Here is a 15,755-nt window from a genome sequence, read left to right as displayed (position 1 = left end):
AATAGGAAATCAAATGAGAATTCACTGTGCTGTAAGATAATCAGTATTCTCATGGAAATTACTTAAAATATTTTCACTCAGCTATAAATTCCTTAATATAGAGATAATTACAAGATTGTAGCTATCCTTCTGAAGTTCAGGTCTGAATTTAATGCAGTATGTCAGTTCACCATTTTTGCTCTGTGACTGCTCTTTGTCATTTAGTTTTTGAAAGTTATACACAAGGGCACTCCCTTTTTAGACCATTTAAATATCACTTTATTTAACATTCAGCTTATCTTTCTACCAGTTAACAGCTATCATGGCAGCAACTGACTGGTATCAGAGTTGCTTTAAAGTATAGCTCAGCAGTATGCCCATTAATCTGTTTTGCTCACTTTTTAAAGACTGAATTCGTTGGGGGTAGCAATTAAGTGACTTGATGTTCATTTATACTGTGATTATTTTTTTATAAAAAACATTTCGACACATGAGCAAAAATCCAAATGTGAACAAGAAAAAAATGTTACTCATTTCTTCTGTTCCCACATTAAATGCATATCATGTCTGATTTGTTTCCTTCCAGTTTTTTATTCAGTTATAGTATGGGTGTAAATATGTATGCTGCTTTTCAACTTAACTTCAAAAGTACGTCCCTTTGTTGCTAAAATCTTCATAATTTAATAATCTCATAAAATACTATTGAATTGTGCCTTTAAAAAAAAAAGAAGACCCAAGAATAGCAGTGAATATATGCATAAAGGCTAAAACTTGAGGATTTTGAATAAATATAGAGAAAATTTGAAGCTAACATGTTCATTAACAACTGGTAGAAAAGCAAAACCAAATAGTACTCAGATAAGTACTTTTGTAGGTCAGTATCAGCAACAATAGGAGCATGGTTCTTAGTAACGGGAAGTAGGTTTGAGAGTGTCATGAAGTAAGTACTTGGGTCAGTTTTGTCTGAGAAAGTGAAAACATACAAGAAGTGGTGTCTCAGTTCCACAGACTTGTATGTCTGTGTGTCTAGGTAGTTTTCAGTGTATTCTCAAACTTATTTCTCAGTATGTGTTGTTGCTCTGTTTCCAGGATTCTTTTTCTAGTGTGTTTCACATGGAGTGTGAGGAATTAGAAAAATCGTCAGATACTTTAACACGGTAAGGACTTATGGTCTATCTGTCATTTTCACATGTACATAATGCTGGTTACGTAGCTATTTCACGATCTGTTTAAGACACAGAAGCTGCAGTTGCTTTTTTCCTCCTACAAGTAACTTCATTTGTGAAAAGACTTTACTATTTGACGTTATAGTTCCAGGTTTTTTCCACTGCAGTTGACCTGTTGGAGAATTCTTCCACAGAGTGAATAGTGTCACAATTAGTCTAGGCCTGGTACAGTGTTTTCTGTGAGCTGATTCATTCAAGACCCACAGACATATATTTCAGATATATTTTTGCTTTGTACTTTGGTCCCTCGGTGAAAATTTGATAGGCTTCTGAGTCTGTTCAGATTTGGAAATAGCCCTGGGATTTAACTGACCCCAGAAGGGTGCCTGCAGTCTCCATCACACCAATACATGTATGCATGGCAAGAATCAGAAATCTGTTGTAGTTCATTTCTTTTTCATGTTCTTTGTAATTTTAAAATTTATATTCATTTTTTGTTGGCTGGTACACAGAAAAAATAGAAAGTCAAGGTTATATGTATCAAGGTTATAGACGTTACTGGCCCAATTTTATACGTGCTTTCTGAAGAACTTTAAAAAGGATTTAGAGTTAACTAACAAATGTTCTTTCTCATATTTTTGTACCCTTAGCAAATTACTGGTAGTGTTTGCTTAAGCAATTGGGTAATCCCAGGAATATAAGTCTGCCGGGGTCAAGCGTCAGGAATTCTTGGGCATAATGCCATTTGTATTTTTCATTATTTATTTCTTTCAATTATTTCACTCCCTAAAATAATTCATGTCAATTTATACTACCCCTTATTAGTGATATTATAATTAAAAGCCGCATATTATCATGGAAATAGAACATTATTTAACTTTACCATTGACGTTAAAGTTCCAGAGTTTTCACTCTACAGTTGACCTATCAGAGGATTATTTCATGTTGGTGAATGATGTCACAGTAATATCCTCAGGAACCAAGTCCCTTGGTGGTAGTTCTTTAAAAACAACCTCTGTGCAAATCTGTAGAACATTCTGTAAGATAACTGGCCTGAAGTGAAGTGAAGTGAAGTTGCTCAGTCACGTCCGACTCTTTGCGACCCCATGGACTGTAGCCTACCATGCTCCTCCGTCCATGGGATTTTCCAGGCAAGAGTACTGGAATGGGTTGCCATTTCCTTCTCCAGAGGATCTTCCCAACCCAGGGATCGAACCTGGGTCTCCTGCATTGTAAGCAGACACTTTACCATCTGAGCCACCAGGGAATAACTGGCCTAGTCTCTTCAAAAAGTCAACAGTCATTGGATAAAATGGAGGGAGGGGCTGTCCTTGGACATGACAGCCAAATGCAGTACATGAACCTTGATTAGATCCTGCTGCTAAGTCACTTCAGTCGTGTCCGACTCTGTGCGACCCCATAGACGGCAGCCCACCAGGCTCCCCCGTCCCTGGGATTCTCCAGTCAAGAACACTGGAGTGGGTTGCCATTTCCTTCTCCAATGCATGAAAGTGAAAAGTGAAAGTGAAGTCGCTCAGTTGTGTCCGACCCTCAGCGACCCCATGGACTGCAGCCTACCAGGCTCCTCCCTCCGTCCATAGGATTTTCCAGGCAAGAGTACTGGAGTGGGGTGCCATTGCCTTCTCCGATTAGATCCTAGTTAAAAGCAAATAGCTGTCAAAGACATTTGTGAGGATAATTGAAAATCTGAATATGGACTGGATACTGGATATTGGTGTGGAATTATTGTTACCTTTTCTTTGGCATTACTAAGTGGTTAGTAGAAGAATGTTCTTATTTTTAGTAGATTCGTGCTGGTTTATGTAAGGATAAAGTGTTAGGATGTCTGCATCTTAGTTTAAAATAGTTCAGATGGGCCGGCTGGGGAGGGAGTAGGGTGTAGTAGGGTGGGTGGGTTATGAATTAGGAGGTTAGGACTAAGCCTATATACACTACTGAATATAAAACATAATCAACAAGGACCTCCTGTATAACATAGGGAACTATACTCAATATTTTGTAATAATCTATCAGGGAAAAGAATCTGAAAAAGGGAAAATATTCAGTTATGTATGTGTACACATGACGTATATGTATTATACACGTATATATACATATATAACATATATACATATATGTATATTGTGTTGTACACCAGAAGCTAACATGACATAGTAAATCAACTGTACTTCAATTAAAAAAATTTTTTCCTTCAATTAAAAAAAGATATTTTCAACAACAAAAAAAATATGGTTCAACCAAAAATAAAACAGTAAATATATCTAAATATAATAAAGCAAATATATCTAAATTTAGTATGAATAAATGAATATATTTGCACATATGTAGATATAGCAAATGTGGTAAAATATTAAAAATTGTTGAATCTACGAGTAGGATATTTATTTTGCTTTCAGCTTTCTTATGTATTTCAAAAGTTCACCATAAAAAATTGGAAGAAAATGTTTGTAATAAAAAGATGGAAGTAAAATTAAAATCATCTTTGTAGGTCATATAAAGCCAAACTGTCTGAGCTTGCAGCTGCAAGAACAAAATGCTTGAGTGTGCAACCTGGTTTCGTCCCAACCTCCCTCGTTAGCACGGACCCCATGGACCGGTGTGGGGTCTGCAGGAGCTGTCTTCTGCCCTGTATGCCTTTCCTGTCTTCTTCTCTTCCCTTTCATGGCATTTCCTGTCCTTTTCTGTGCTCCCCATCAGGATGGAGAAACTGTTGACTCTACTGGTTTAAAGTTGTTACTTTGTTAAGTGATTGTATTTAAATCAAAACATTATATTAAGAGTATTATTTTACCAATAGGATACAATGAAAGACCTTTGCTTCTATTAAAAGTATTTCAGGAAGCTGCAAAGGAGCAGATGTAACTTGGGGACAGATAGGGAATGGGTTTGACTTGCAGGGTACACCTGACCTAGGCTGTGACCGCTGACCTGGGTGTGCAGTGGGTACTCAGGGTACATAAACCATGGAATCTCTACCCCAGAGATGTTTCTGCTACCCTTGAATTTTTGTTTCATAAAATTATATCAGAATAGCTGACCTTTATTTCCCTTTTGGCATGGTTGGTCATGAACTGAACTTTATTTCCCATCTCCACATCTGTTCTTTCCTAAGCTTCTGTGTGTATATTTTCTGGCATTTTTAACATTGCTTTAGTGGATTTTGAATCCTTTTTGAATATGTGATAGTATGTACATGTCCTGGTGAATATGTATGTATCTTTCTTAAGTGCTGGTATTGGGCTGTACTGCCTAGGTCAGTTATGAAGTCTTATTCTTAGGAGGAACATTAATAGATACTATTTTTATTTTATGACACCATAACATTTTTGTTGCTTTTTATAATAAACATTTTAGAAAACTTTGAAACATTAAATATTTGATTATTTTACTTTTGGCTTGCATAAATAATGATTACTATGTAGACAAATATATATATATACATGTTTATTTATGAATTTATATATATCCAGAGGAGAATAGGAAAATGAGTATGATATGCATATTAAATGTATAAAATGATGAGAATTCCCTAGCCATCTAGTGGTTAGGACTCTGTGCTTTCACTGCCGGGGCCTGGGTTTGATCTCTGCTTGGGGAACTACAAATGCGCAAGCTAAGAGGCACAGCCAAAACAGAAAAGAAAAATGTATAAAATGAGGAATTATCTATATTTACCTTTAAATGTATTTGTGTGGCAGCATATTTCTGTGTACTTTAATGTATTCACATTGGGATTCTTCTTATTAATTCAGGTAAGTCCTCTAATTCTGATAGTTGAACAAGCCCAGTGATTTGGTGTAATAGTGACCTCTACTGGTGAATATGCATTAAAATACTAAAATCTTACTATATATTTGATTTGTGCTACTGTATACTTGTTTTGTTTCTAATGAATGTCACATTCCCTCTCTGTAAAAGAAAATATATCTTTCCACTTTTAAAAAGTATTCCAAGACAGTCTTAGTGTAAAGATTTTTTTATAAAGGATAAATGTCAGTATGGTTACCTTAAAAGACTAATTTTATATGGACCATTTTAACTGATTTCATTAACCGAGTTTACAGTAATGGAAATTATCTAACACCAGTGCCTTACATTAGCTAATAGTTAGCTTTTAATCTAATGATGCAGTACAAGACCTCATAGTGATGTATGTTTTTATTTTAATAAAAATTAGATATCAGGCTTCATTTTGTGAAAACTAAAATGGTGTTTAGTAACTTTAGCTTTGTAAAAGGACTAGCTGATACTGACCCTTGGCTAGCAGATTCTTTATTACATTTCTGAAATTTCTTATTGATAGAATTTAGGCCTTTCCAGTTTTCATTATTAAACAAACACTTTGTCAATGCAAACCTCTTTCATGAGATGAAATGCTTGGCAGTTTGATGATGTTAGCAATAAGCAAATCATTCTTTTTAGGCAATTATGTGTCAGTGGAAAAGTATGGCTCACTTAGTACTCTTCTAACCAACCATCTGATTAACTTTTAAAAGATAAAACAATTTATTGAAGACAGTTTTGAAATGTTAAGTATACAAATAAAGAATAGTGAAGGTGAACATTATACATAATTATTAGAATTGTATTATCGATGGGATCAAACACAGTAAGCTCTTGGGGTTTGTAGAAATTGAGAAGTGAAGGTCATCTCCAGATGATGGGAGGTTTCAGAGTTTTCTGTGCTTCAATTCAGAGAGCCACCTAATTAGAAGGAAAAGTGAATGTGATGTTATACCATTTCTGTAAGTTCGTAATTTTAAGAAATAGATGTTTTAGTGCTATAATTCCAAATTAGTTAATTTCATGTTAATTGTGTGCTGTGCTTAGTCTAAAGTCAGTTGTAACCAGCTCTTTGCAACCCTATGGACTGTAGCCCGCCAGGCTCCTCTGTCCATGGGATTCTCCCAGCAAGAATACTGGAGTGGGCGCCATGCCCTCCTCCAGGGGATCTTCCTGATCCAGGGATCCAGCCCAGGTCTCCCGCATTGCAGGTGGATTCTTTACTGTCTGAGCCACCAGGCGAGCCCCGTGTTAATTTTAAATGCATATTTTATCACATAATGACAAACACATGGAATTAATCCTTTAAGCTCATGTTCTTGGAATATATATACTACTTGTTAATTATAATTACATTGGGAAACATATTTAAACGCAGGAACACCTACTATTTGTAAAATAGTAAAAAGATTTGTACTCCTTTAAAAAATGGTAGACACAGAGTATGAGAGTGTAGACTCTGACATCGGACTGCTTAAGTATTTGGGTTCATCTGGCTCCCTCTATTGAAATCATGATAATAACAAAAGTCATATGTCATTATCATCATCATCATCATTGTAAAAGACGTTTGGACAAAGGAATCCTTTTCCAGTGTACTCCTTTCTCTTTGTAGATGCTTTTTCATTTTTCTTATCTTTACTGTAGCATCTTTTATTTTCCTGAGACTTCTGTTTTCTATGAAATATTTATTGTTTTAAAATAGTTTTGTTAACCAAAATCCTTCACTTATCTCATAACCTTTTCTTGGGATTCTCCCCAGGTAATTATGTACAAAGTATTAGGAAGCCAGGCATATCCTAGGTCTAATGTCTCTAACATTTTTCATGCCTTCTCAGATTATCAGTCTAGGCTCAGAAGTGTTCAGTCTGAAATTCATCTATTCCTCTGTTACCACGGTCGTTTCCCTTTCTTTCTTTTTCTGTTGTATATAGTACTGGACATAAGTTCATTACCTGACTTGGCCAGTTACACTTAACCTAAAGTGTACATCAAAGAACTGAAAGTCACTCAGTCGTGTCTGACTCATTGCGACCCCATGGACTATAGAGTCCATGGAATTCTCCAGGCCAGAATACTGCAGTGGGTAGCCATTCTCTTCTCCAGGGGATATTCCCAACCCGGGGATTGAACCCAGGTCTCGATCTGGGTTCTCGAACCCAGAAGAAGAGAATGGCTACCCACTCCAATATTCTGGCCATATCAGAGGAAGGAAAGACAAAAATATCTTGGCCAGGAATGAGGCCACTACTTCAAGAGTCTTTGTGGTATCACTAGTGATCAAGAACACCATTTGAAACCACTGTCCTAGAAGCAGTTTGCACAGGCTGAGTGAGAAGGAAGATAGGAAAAGATTGGAAACTTGAGAACTCAGAGCAAGTGGACAGTTTTCCTGAGACACCACTTAATTTTGAAATGTTTCCGTCTGTTCAGTTCAGGCAGTTCAGTTGCTCAGTCGTGTCTGACCCTTTGCTACCCCATGGACTGCAGCGCACGAGGCTTCCCTGTCCTTCACCAACTCCTTAAGCCTGTTCAAGCTCATGTCAATCGAGTTGGTGAAACCATCCAACCATCTTATCCTGTCATCCCCTTCTCCTCCTGCCTTCAATCTTTCCCAGCATCGAATGAGTCTTTTCAAATGAGTCAGTTCTTTGCATCAGGTGGCCAAAGTATTGAAGTTTCGTCTTCATCATCAGTCCTTCCAATGAATATTCAGAACTGATTTCCTTTAGGATGGACTGGTTGGATCTCCTTGCAGTCCAAGGTACTCTCAAGAGTACCTTGAGTACTTCTCCAACACCACAGTTCAAAAGCATCAATTCTTCAGCACTCAGTGTTCTTTATAGTCCAACTCTCTCATCCATACATGACTATTGGAAAAACCATATCTTTGACGAGATGGACCTTTGTTGGCCAAGTAATGTCTCTGCTTTTTAATATTCTGTCTAGTTGGTCATAGCTTTTCTTCCAAGGAGGAAGCATCTTTTAATTTCATGGCTGCAGTCATCATCTGCAGTGATTTTGGAGCCCAAGAAAATAAAGTCAGCCACTGTTTCCACTGCTTCCCCATCTATTTGCCATGAAGTGATGGGACTGGATGCCATGATCTTAGTTTTCTGAATGTTGAGTTTTAAGCTAACTTTTTCACTCTTCTCTTTCACTTTCATCAACAGGCTCTTTAGTTCTTCTTCGCTTTCTGCCATAAGGGTGGTGTCATCTGCATATCTGAGGTTATTGATATTTTTCCTGGCAATCTTGATTCCAGCTTGTGCTTCTTCCAGCCCAGTGTTTCTTATGATGTACTCTGCATATAAGTTAAATAATCAGGGTGACAGTAAACAGCCTTGATGTACTCCTTTCCCTATTTGGAACCAGTCTGTTGTTCCGTGTCCAGTTCTAACTGTTGCTTCTTGACCTGCATACAGATTTCTCAGGAGGCAAGTCAGGTGGTCTACTATTCCCATCTCTTTTTTAGTTTGTTGTGATCTACACAGTCAAAGGCTTTGGCGTAGTCAATAAAGCAGAAGTAGATGTTTTTCTGGAACTCTCTTGCTTTTTCAAGGATCCAGAGGATGTTGGCAATTTGATCTCTGGTTCCTCTGCCTTTTCTAAATCCAGCTTGAACATCTGAAAGTTCATGGTTCACATACTATTGAAGCACAGCTTGGAGAATTTTGAGCATTCCTTTGCTAGTGTGTGCGATGAGTGCAATTGTGCGGTAGTTTGAGCATTCTTTGGCATTTCCTTTCTTTGGGATTGGAATTAAAACTGACCTTTTCCAGTCCTGTGGCTGCTGCAGATTTTTTCAAACTTGCTGGCATATTGAGTGCAGCACTTTAACAGCGTCATCTTTTAGGATTTGAAATGGCTCAACTGGAATTCCATCACCTCCGCTAGCTTTGTTTGTAGTGATGCTCCCTAAGGCCCACTTGACTTCACATTCCAGGATGTCTGGCTCTAGGCTCTAGGTAACCATCGTGGTTATCTGAGTCAGTAAGATATTTTTTGTATAGTTCTTCCCACTATTAGGCTTTCCTATTTCTTCAGTTAGTGATCTTACAGTTACTGTAGGCACATCCTTTCAGAAATTTATGGAGTAAATTTGCATAACCTGACCATCTTTGCCAAGTTTATTCCCATCATCAGGGAGTGTAGGAAGTTTCCTAATGAAAAGGCATATTCTATTCTGTTTTCCCAACTCTGGCACTGGCATTATACTTACAAACCCTCTGACATCAGGTTAACAGGTTCTACCTGTTAAGCAAGAAACTGGAAAAAGAGTTGGGAAAATATTGTAAGCTCAAAAGCACTGTTTTTCATTTAAATACATGTCTTAAAGCACCTCAAAGCAGAAAAATGAAGAGAGAAAAACTTAATAAAATTCTAGACCTGCTCGATTTTTCTCTTGGTCTAAAATGTGTAAAAGATTATTCTCTTGGTATGAGTAGACAAATAAGGAAATAAAAACAGACACTCGACTTTAGACATTCTATTATCTGATGAGAAAATAAGACATAGAGGAAAATTCATATGGATTTCACATTAAATGGCACAAAAATCAACATGACCGTTAACAGTGGTAATATTACTTAATGACATTTTAAACTTGTTTTCGATAGCTGAAAAGTTGTGAGCCTTTGTTTTTTCAAAAAATTTCAATTATAGTAACTACTGAAGTTGTGCATCATCGAATATGTTTAAAGCTTCATTTTCTAATTAAGCTGTACACTTTGCTCCATAATTTCAGACTGCTATGTTTCTCTCATAACCATCTATGTGCCTGTTTTGCCTGCGTGTTTTCACTGCATGGAAAGAACTCACCTCTGTTCTTTCCACAGGGAACGTGATGCAAACAGAATCAATTACATGTATGCTCAGTATGTCAAAAATACCATGGAACCACTTAATATCCCAGATGTCAGTAAGGACAAAAGATTTCCCTGGACAGTAAGTAACCTGGTTCTAGACTTGGAGCTTGACGGCTGTTTTCCTATCGGACCTGCTCTGTACTAGTTACTCTTAACCGAAGGACCGGCTCCAGAATTGACTCTTTGGAAGTGATCTGTGCTTGTCCCGATCTGAGGAAGGGAAATAAAACAGCTCAGAACATCTGTTCAGAGGTGGTCAGCAATACCTACGTATTTTTCTCTGTACTTTTTGTCAGTTTTTTAAAAATGTATTAATGAAATATCATTAACTTTGAGGTAGTTTTACTGTTACCTACTTAATATCAATTGACACTCTTTAGATAGTATTTCTAGAGTTCCCGAGTTTGTCTTCAAATATTAAGTTCCATATGGCTTGAGTGTCTGTAACTGGTCATCTACCACAGTGAACAGCTTGTGAAAAAACAATGAGTATTTGTTTTTCTTAACAGCACACCTACAAGGGTCAGTTTCTTAGACATTGGAAACTTTAGGTTCTAGTATGTTCTCTCATCTGACTTAAGAAAAGCATTGCAGTTGGAGGCAGCTGCCTTGACTTTGTTATTTGCATATCTAGGAGACCTTTTTAGGACTGTAGCAATATGGACAATAGAAACAGTGGTAAAACTAAAGAAAGAGACATTTGTAACATGTAGAATCCTTGGTGGTGTAAAGATTCTGATTTCTACCCTTCTTATTAAGTTACTTGAGACATCTACTACACAGGGATAGTTGGAACTCAGTAAATATTTTGCTTAGTACTACTGTAAGCTGCTTAAACTTTAAAATGGAAAATAAAAGAAATATAGGTAAATAAAATGGAAAATAAGAAAAAAATTAAACATAGGATATTTATTATTTTTAGTAAAGACTGTTTTTTATTGCATTTATATGAACTTCATTATAATTTGTGCATTTTTTACACTCTGATGTTATCTCCAGCTAATAAAAGATAAGCATATTAATAACTTCATATGTCCAGTATGGTTTGTATAGCATCTAATGGGCAGACAATCTGTTCATAGTATTTAGCTGTTTTGCTTTTCGTTTCTTTGTTTAGAATGAAAACATGGGAAATATAAACCAGCAGTGCATTAGAAGTTTGCTTTGTACACCTATAAAAAATGGAAAGAAGAACAAAGTGATAGGTAAAGCCTTTTCATTGACCTCCACTCTGCACTTACTAAAGAAAAACATATATTCCTAGAAACTTCTTTCCAGTGTAAATTTAAGGACTAAAATATGGAAAAAAGATGAAAATTGGAATGATAAAAGAATTTTGAAATAATTTTACCTTGGTAAATGTCGACAAACATTTGTTAAATATCTTGTTAAATATGATATACTTTTGTAATTATAATCCTGTTTCAACAGAGGTTTTGTTTAAAAATGACATGTTGAAAGTTAGTAGACTGAGGGATATCAAATTGATAATGTATATTGTTTTAAAGCCTCACATCTTAGTTTATGATTTTTCTTTTTTTGAATATGTGGTTTAGATTGTAGATTGTATTCATTGAATACTCCATGTTTTCGGCACCCAGGATAAATCAGTGAATAAGTCAAAATCTCTGCCTCAGGGAGTTTACATGCTTATATAAAGTTTAGTAAAACATGTCTACTGCGGGAATGGTGGAAGAAGGCATTCTCAGAAAAATGAGATGATGTTTCCCGTTACTGACATATTTGTTTCTTGGCACTGCAGGTTATATTAAGAGTTGAAAAGAAAATTTATATGCCAATTATGGCTTCCTTGGTGGTTCAGATGGTGAAGATGCAGGAGACCCAGGTTCAATCCTTGGGTCAAGAAGATCCCCTGGAAAAGGGAATGGCAACCCATTCCAATATTCTTGCTTGGAGAATGCCATGGACAGAGGAGCCTGGCGGGCTCCAGTCCGTAGGGTTACAAAGAGTTGGACACAACTGAGTGACTAACACATGCGTGATTGATGCTGTAAAAATAGCATGAACTGTTAAATATTCCCCCTAGAAATTGAAATAAAGGTTAAAACTTTTAAATAAAAACCCTAATGGTGCAAAACTTAGCTGTATAAATTTACCTTAAAAAATCTGATTAGTTTCCAGGTTGAAAATCAGTTTCCAGAAGAAAAATTTCTGGTTAGTTCCAAGATTTGACTGTAATTTTATTAAAGAGTATCAGTCAGAAAGGTGGGGGAGGGAGGTATTGTTTATGAAAGTGGGGAGTGGGGAGACCAGTACTAAAATTGCCTCTCCAGTTCTGTCCAGTAGTCTGGGAACTTTGGCCCTTTCATGGAGATGGGTGTGGAAGGCTGTATCAGTGTACAGGCTGTTCTGACCACTTGACAAGACCAGCACATGGGTGGCCATGCATGCAGCAGGTGGTCCTGGTACTTCCCAGTGATTCCAGTTCTCCTCCTGGTGTGCATCCTTGCTTTGAGACAGATACACCGACTTACACCTTGAAACAGCCCACCAATCTGACTTCCCTTGTTCTGATTATTTACTTTCCAAGATACGTTAACTCATGTGAGGAGAATGCCTTCTTCCTAGCCTCACGAATGCAAGGCTCGCTTTGCCAGTTGTTCCTTTTCGTAGATCAGTCCCCTGGACTTGAGGTCGTGGGCTGAGTTACAGGTGCACTACTCGCATTCCTGAGGCAGATCCAGTTCTTGTTGGTACCCATTTCTTGATACTATTCTGGTTTTATAAGTCAGTCTCTGAGCTGAGGTACTGTTCTGCACCCCAGAGAGCAGGAGGTGTCCTCGGCGTGGTAATCTGCTTTGCGAGCCTCTGGGGCTGGGCTCACTGGTAAATTGCCTCATCAGCCTCTTGGAAGACAGCCTGGTGACTCCCTGAAGGCTGTTCATCACTTGCACGCCTCTCAGTTCTCAGAGAAAAAAGGAGAAGCTAGTGAACTCATGGATTAGCTCTTTTCAAGAGTATCACTGATCAGATCCCTAACAGAGACCAAAAAACCGACCGAGGTGCCCTATGATATGACACTGAGTAAATGTTTAGTTAAAAGTTTATATCCTAGGGAGTTAGGTGCAAACTACATTGCAGATGTTATGCTTTTTGATAGAAGTGCAGAGCTTACAACAAGCTGCCTTGACCTTTGAAAACGTGAAATGAATTCCAGAAGTGATGCTCCATTTATTAATACTAATATGTTTTGGTGAGAAGGAGGGTAGAGTGGCAGCTGGCCACATTAAGTCATGTCTTCACTTTTTCTCAGCAGCATCTCTTTGGAATAATTGGGAATGGGGAGTGGCTGGAGGAAGTTATAATCAGGCTTTTTCATCACTTTACACAAGTGATAAATAAGAGTCATTTGAGGAAGCACAGAGATCCGTGGATAGGAATAGGACTCAGGATATCCACGTGGTTCCACTCTCCGTTTAACCTTGTAAACAGTTATGGGCACCTTATACAACTAAGTCACACCCTTCAGATCCCTTCAGAATCCACCTTCTATGGTCCTGTCATTGTTCCAGACAAGTGAACAAGAAATGAACAGTACCAGCTAAAGTAATCAGACTTCTGTCTGCATATATTTTGTGTCATTCTTATTTGATAACAAGAGTCAAAAGTAAGCAAATGTTGTTTTGGAGAAGGAAAAATTCCCTACCAATTAAAAGAAAGAAAAATACCCTAGTGAGATTTCTGGTGGGGGTTCAAGGTAATTCCAATAGGGAAAATTTTCAGTGTTCCCCACTATACTGTAAGTGGGGACAGAGTTCTGTAAGTGTGACAAAACAGAGAATTTGAATTCTCAAGTGAACTTTATATTCACAGATGTACCATGGAAAATAGCATGGTTGTAATAATTTTTCTTATATGTCACAGACCAGATTTTGCTATTATGTAATTCTAATACATAATCCCTACAGAGTTACATGCGGAAAGACAGATGGGCCCATGTGTTTTTTGTAATCTTTCTTTCCTTCCTTTTTTTCCATTACTGACAATTAGATGAAATTGTAGACATTAGACGAGTGCAGGGCCTGTTGTATCATTAATGTTTGCTCAGTGGTCTGGCTGATACAGAATGTTTCCACGACTTTGTTTCCAACACTATTAAGAAGCTCCTTTCCTCATGAAGCATTCATTTATTTTAACCAATTATTTCCCCTATTTATTAGATTACATTTGTCTTTTTCTTATATTTACCAGAAACACTCATGCCTATTTTCCATGTCAGTTTCAGGGCATGTTTTGAAGAAATCAGTTCCATTCCCATCCAAAAGGAAAAGTTGTTGAGAACATTTCCACTTTAGATAACTTACATTTATATCTCTTCTTTTAGTGAAAAAGTGATGCAAGTCATAGTGTTACACCCATGTTATTTGACACAGTGAAGTATGAGAGACAAGTATGTATTTCTTACTGAATGTATTTTCTAAACTCATACTGTCAATTCTTTGCTCATCTATGTGTGGCAATATGATTCCAAGGCATAAGTAAATGCTGTAAAATTATCTAAGTTTAAATTCAACTTCTACTTAATTTTCTTTTTCATATTAAATTATAACATTTGGCAATCTATTCAGTTGTTTGTAAACAGATTTGCTAGGGTTTTCCTAACGCAAACGTAATTACATTGTGCAGCGTCATACGTGGTACATGTTGCCTGTGTTGCTTACGGGATCCAGTTTTTCCCAGTTAGAGAACTGTAAATTGTGTTTAATGATAAGAAGCACCGGAAAATAAGGCTGTAGAGACAGTAATAATTGGAAGAAAATGAGAGAGAAAAAATAAAACTAGTGCATTATATCTTTAAATTATAAAAGTGAAAATCTACAGAATGAAAATAAACATAAGGATTATAGTTTCAAGAATTGATTGAAGAAATAGAAAAATAAGAGAAACTTCCTAGTAGCCCTGGAAAACAGAGCTTACCTTTACTGGACGACCAACATTGAGGAATTTCTAGAAGATACTAATATGAAGTATATGCTGTTTATAAGAACACACTGTACACAAAATGGGCAAAATTTGAATAGAGATAACAATATTAGTATCAGAGAGGGTAGATTTTAAGATAAAAGAGCATAATGTACAGAATCACTTTGCATCGAATAAGTTAAATTCACAGAGGGAAGTGTAATTGTCATAAATGCCTCTAATAAGGTAAATAACATCATTGATATATAAAAGTCAAAGCTATTAAAAATACAAAGAGAAGTGGACAAAATGGTAGTCATAGTGAGAGTCTTTAATACATTTTTCATAAAATGCTAAATAGGAAAAAAGGAAACATTAGAATTGATTAATATAAAAAATGAAATGATTCAATTGGCATACATTTACTTTTATACGTCATAATTTAAAAACAAATTCCTTTCACATATCCATTAGAAATTTACAAATACACACATACAACATAAACTGAGTCATTTCTGGAAAGTAGAATTGAAAACTACTGTCATGGATCACAGGGCATTAAAACTAGAAATGCATAATAAAAGGATAAATTAGAAGGGAAAAGCTCACTTAGGAAATGAAAACATTCTCCCAAATGTCAAAGAAGAAATCAAAAGTCAAAATGAAAGTATAGCATTTCAGAAAATTAGTGGTCACCTCAATTTAATATAAAAATGCAAGGTATAAGGTCAAAAATGTACTCAGAGATGTAGTTTTAAATATTTTGCTATTTTCATTGGGAAATAATAAACTAAAGAGCTGCTTGATGAAAGTGAAAGAGGAGAGTGAAAAAGATAGCGTAAAGCTCAACATTCAGAAAACGAAGATCATGGCATCTGGTCCCATCACTTCATGGGAAATAGATGGGGAAACAGTGGAAACAGTGTCAGACTTTATTTTTCTGGGCTCCAAAATCACTGCAGATGGTGACTGCAGCCATGAAATTAAAAGACACTTACTCCTTGGAAGGAAAGTT

At 36.6% G+C, this 15,755-nt stretch overlaps 1 protein-coding gene and 1 non-coding gene across 2 annotated transcripts in view; one reads left to right on the top strand and one right to left on the bottom strand.

The window, feature by feature from the left end:
* Positions 1 to 15,755, top strand: part of PDE5A (phosphodiesterase 5A, cGMP-specific) — a 128,748-nt gene that overhangs the window by 49,072 nt on the left and 63,921 nt on the right. Inside the window, exons 6-8 of the mRNA XM_010835012.1 lie at positions 1,069 to 1,136; positions 9,788 to 9,896; positions 10,935 to 11,022. Of these exons, the coding sequence (XP_010833314.1) occupies positions 1,069 to 1,136; positions 9,788 to 9,896; positions 10,935 to 11,022 (265 nt within the window). The remainder of the gene's footprint in view (positions 1 to 1,068; positions 1,137 to 9,787; positions 9,897 to 10,934; positions 11,023 to 15,755) is intronic.
* Positions 2,341 to 2,412, bottom strand: TRNAC-ACA. The gene has a single exon. It is a non-coding gene; the product is annotated as a tRNA-Cys (tRNA).

The sequence above is a fragment of the Bison bison genome, unplaced genomic scaffold, assembly GCF_000754665.1.
Source record: "Bison bison bison isolate TAMUID 2011002044 unplaced genomic scaffold, Bison_UMD1.0 scf7180017845482, whole genome shotgun sequence".
NCBI lineage: Eukaryota > Metazoa > Chordata > Mammalia > Artiodactyla > Bovidae > Bison > Bison bison.
This window is presented reverse-complemented; position numbering and strand designations above follow the sequence as displayed.